Genomic DNA, 4,383 nt, shown 5'->3' with positions numbered 1-4,383 from the left:
TCTCCGAGTGTCTGAATTCCAAGAATTGGACTTTTGAGTGTCTGATTCTAGGAATTGGACCCTTGTGGACCGTGTCTGATTTTGCTGGCACGTAAACATCAAAAACAAAAAGTCAATTCTTGGCAACAATTTTGGCCATGCCCACAAGCAAGGTTCTCTAGAATCCAAGGGTAGATACACAATAAGGTTTCTACATACCTGATCCAAGCGAAAAACTCCTAGGAATGCCGATTGATTCGTCGGAAGCTCAAAGTTTCACTCACTCACTCTCTCACTCACTCTCTCTCTCTCTCTCTCTCTCTCTCTTTGTGTGTACTGTAAAGATTTGTATCTAGGGTGTATGTAAGGGATTTCAACATGTTTAGCAGTAGATAGAGGCATAGGTGGGAATAGTAATGTTTCAACAACATGAGCAATTGGTTTGCAAACTAAGAATAGCCAAATTACACATTAAACACACTTCAAAAGTTTCTTTTCTAATCCAAGCTACACAAAACATGATTTGAATTTGAAAAAAGATAGATATGATCTAAGATTTGTGAAACGTTCCCCATAAACTGTGAATTTATTTGTAACTTATAAATGAATGAATAGACTGTGGATACAATCATGTAAAAAGATGCTTATAAACGAGTTTTAAATTGTGGTGATTGGTGTGATAAAGGCGTTAATTGGGGACTTCTACAAACTTGGGAATTGTGTAGCTATAAGAGATTTCATTGAATAGTTAGACCATAAACTTTTACAAAAACCAATGCTTAGAAAATTTGGAAGGGTTTAGCACATGATGGATCTCAAGTTGAGGTGTTGAATGTTGGAAAGCATAAGAAGTGATTACATGACTTTTATAACTAAGTGAAAGTATCTATCACATGCTTTTCAAGCATCCAAATCTCATAGGAGAAAATAATTCAAGCTCCCTAGAACAATTGTTTTATATGTAATAATTGATCAAGAATAAAGATTGAGGTGCACAACATGTGGAATACAAAACTACAAAGTTTGAGGAAACCATAACTAGCCTCACTTTGGTGTATTCTTTATGGTTTTAGTCAATATCACAAGAGGTTTTTTGCATAGAGTACAATTTTCAAAGCCAAAGTAAAGTCAATACCTATTAAAGAGTGTGGTATGAGGAGAAATTGGCATATGACCCATATTGGTAGCAAAACCGACGCTCCAAAAGGATCGGCGCACTCCATTGTTCAAGTGAAGTCATAAATGTCAAACGTAAGCATGAAGGATCCTATTGTGAATCTTCGAAAATATTAAAATCCTTGACTTTAGTCAAATTTTACTATTCTTTTGAAAGATGTGAGATGTAAGCAAGTTGTACCAAGTGCTATAAAACCACATCATTATGGGTTAACATTTTGTGAAGTAAGAAAGTAGACATTGCAAAGGAGTGGCTTTGGTGGGCAGCACTATTTCTAAGGAGAGGGGTGCATAGAAAAGCAATCATGGCTCTTTTGGAGAGGATGATGGTATTGGTGCTCGTTTGTGTGAGCTACACATCCATGGGTGGTAAGTAATGATAAGCTTGGATTGTGTGTTGATGTTGACGAGATGCATGCGAATGGACCATATGAATGAATGTTGGTGTGTGTGTGTGTGTAAAATGCAGCTGAGGCGGATCTTGTATGCGAGCATCTTCCGGCAAACCTTTGCGCCTTCTCGGTGTGCTCTCACGGGACTCGCTGTGTGCTGGAAGGAGACCCATCCCATCCGGATTACAAGTGCCAAGTACGTACGTATGCACTCAGCAGTATATCTCGTATTCGTGATGGTCGGCCACCATCCACATATATATATATATATATATATATATATATATATATATATGGTTGTATTCACACGGTCAAACGGAAAATCAAAGAATACTTTTTTTAAAAACGGTTGTTCTCATAAGCATGCTTTCTAAAATTTTGCATTTTTATTTCTTTTCAGAGTATTAGCAATTTTTTTCGGCTATGATCAGAAAACATGACTTCATATATAAGAGGCTCTTTCTGTTTTTTGGGAACACTTTGTTTGTTGAAATAACATCTCTCTACGAGGAGGAAATAGCGTCATGAACTAGCCCAATCATTGATGCAGGACTCCGGTGTTCTTGTTCGAGAGGAGGAGTATCGAACACCCTGGATTGAGACAGATGATTGCATCCGAGCATGTGGCCTAAGCAGGATGTCTAAGGGCCTCTCCACTGATGCTCTTAGCAACCCGACCACCCTCACCAAGCTCTGCTCTCATGATTGCAAACATTCTTGTCCCAGCCTCTTCCACCTCTATGACGAGCTTGCTGGGGAAGCCGACCATGGTTAGTTTTTGGAATGCATAGTCAATAGTTTTAACATGAGGAACCATATCAAGTGCATTCCTTATTCCCCACTTGCATTTCATTGCTATTTGCATAGAGGGAAATAATGAAATATAACAACGAGAATATTAGTTGTGCTTTTATGATAACCCTCTTCTGTTGCTAGACATAGAAGGAGAAATTAAAATTGCATTTTTTGTAGCTCCTATTCCCTCCTCTCAATTCCTCTAGGTTGTAATTGTGAAAAGGTTAATGAGGGAACTCATCATGATAAAGTCCCCATCAATTCTCAAGTTATTTTATTAGAAAAAGTCAAGCTTAGTTACACTATATTCTATAAGGCTTTGTTTAATGTTTATAACTAATCCAATGTGTGTGTTCACTTCACTAGGTTCCACAATGGATAAACTTTGCATGCAAAATTATCACAAACAAGATGGTGGTGGCCATGTTGATTGTCACAGAAGGTATAAGGGCCAATTTAGATTTGGCTTTGATCCCAAGTGTGATTTCCCGGGAGGTGTAGTTCTTCCTCCAATCTTTCCACCTGTTTCTTCCCCAATTGGGACATCTTTATAACTTCTCCCTCCATGAAGAAGTAAGGCTTTAGTAGGCCATCGTCACTAGTATTATCAATATGATAATATGAAGCATGAAAGCAATTGTGGTGCGCCCAAAGTAAGCAATTGATTAAGAGTGCTATACGAATGAGTTATTGTTATGTACCTTTAATAAAGACAAGCATAGCCAAAGTTTGAAATATCACATAATCATTAAGTGTGAGTCATTATGGATTTTTTTGAAATCAACTGACCCATTTTGGTGTAAAATAATGAGAATGTTTATTTAATTATGTCATTGAAATCAAGTGTCCCATTTTGGTGTAAAAGAACATGCATTTGTTATTTTATTATGTTTTTGCAACACATGGACACATAGTCTCTTTCTCTGAAGAAGAGACAAAGAGAGATCATTGGCATGCATATGGACTAGACGTCTCGATGATGGGATTATGAATATGTTGCCATTTGCATACAAAAAATTATTCTATGGTTCCATTATCTTCTTACTGTTCTTAGATTCCTTGAATAAATACATTTATGTATCCATCTTTCTTTAAAATTTTAGGGCTATAATTTTTAGCATGTAGATAGTGGAGACAAGACACCTATTATGCATCATAGCCTATTTTTAATATCCATGGCAATCATATCAATCCACCTCTAATTGAAACATTCATAAGGGATAACCCTATATAAAAAATGTAATTCTCTAGTCATCAAAGCTTTCTTAATTTTGATAATTGCAAGTTAGGCAAAGGTAAGTTAGATAGGAGTTATATTAGGTAGGACTGGTTCACTCAAGGCTAATAGAAGCATGTGTATTTGTTGAAACAACATAAGCTAAACATTCAAGGGAGACATGGATGAAGCTCTTATTGAAGAGCTTCTCCATACTCATTCAATCCCATATCTCCCAGTTAGGATTGCTCTCACCCTTTCTCTATCCAAGCAAGCAAAAATGATTTTCTATGCCTCAAGAAAGACTACCTATATTAAGAAACCTAAGCTTATTGATTCCATGTACTTGCACATTTTGGCTTGGATGGTTGAAGGTGGATCTAAATCTCTTCAATCTAAGCATGGCCTCCAATAGCTTCCACTCCATGCTTGATGGTTGAATGTGGATCTAGATCTCCTTCAATCTAAGCATCGCCTCCAATGTCTTCCACTCCATGCTCCTGAAACTCCAATGCTCTAATGCTTCAAGCCTCCATCTTTGATGAGGAAGAAGAGAGAAGAAGAAGATTTTGAGGATAGAAGTTCCTCGTTTTGTGACATTTAAGCACTCAAGCTCACTCCCTCGTATATTTTTTCTTTCAATAGAATGTTGAGAAGAAGCGTGTAAGTTCCTTAAGAAAAAGGGTCATTCTATTGCCTAGTAACATGTAAATAAAGGGTATTTTTTAAAGAATCTTTGAACACAATTGATATGGATGGTTCCTTGTAGATACCCTTGAAGTGGACTCTCTATAACGCACACTAGAGTTGAAAGTTCCAAAAAAT

At 37.0% G+C, this 4,383-nt stretch overlaps 1 protein-coding gene across 1 annotated transcript; it reads left to right on the top strand.

Moving 5' to 3' along the window:
• The first annotated feature begins 1,364 nt into the window (after positions 1–1,364).
• LOC148018057 (uncharacterized) lies at positions 1,365–3,108 on the top strand. The gene is made up of 4 exons (XM_087662031.1): positions 1,365–1,524; positions 1,625–1,743; positions 2,098–2,317; positions 2,709–3,108. Exons 1-4 carry the CDS (start codon positions 1,461–1,463, stop codon positions 2,894–2,896), a joined length of 591 nt encoding a protein of 196 aa, XP_087518157.1. The 5' UTR covers positions 1,365–1,460; the 3' UTR covers positions 2,897–3,108.
• The last annotated feature ends 1,275 nt before the right edge of the window (positions 3,109–4,383 follow it).

The sequence above is a fragment of the Lygodium microphyllum genome, chromosome 21 (assembly GCF_053477565.2).
Source record: "Lygodium microphyllum isolate KBCC chromosome 21, Lygodium_microphyllum_v1.1.10, whole genome shotgun sequence".
In the NCBI taxonomy this organism is placed as follows: Eukaryota; Viridiplantae; Streptophyta; class Polypodiopsida; order Schizaeales; family Lygodiaceae; genus Lygodium; species Lygodium microphyllum.
This window is presented reverse-complemented; position numbering and strand designations above follow the sequence as displayed.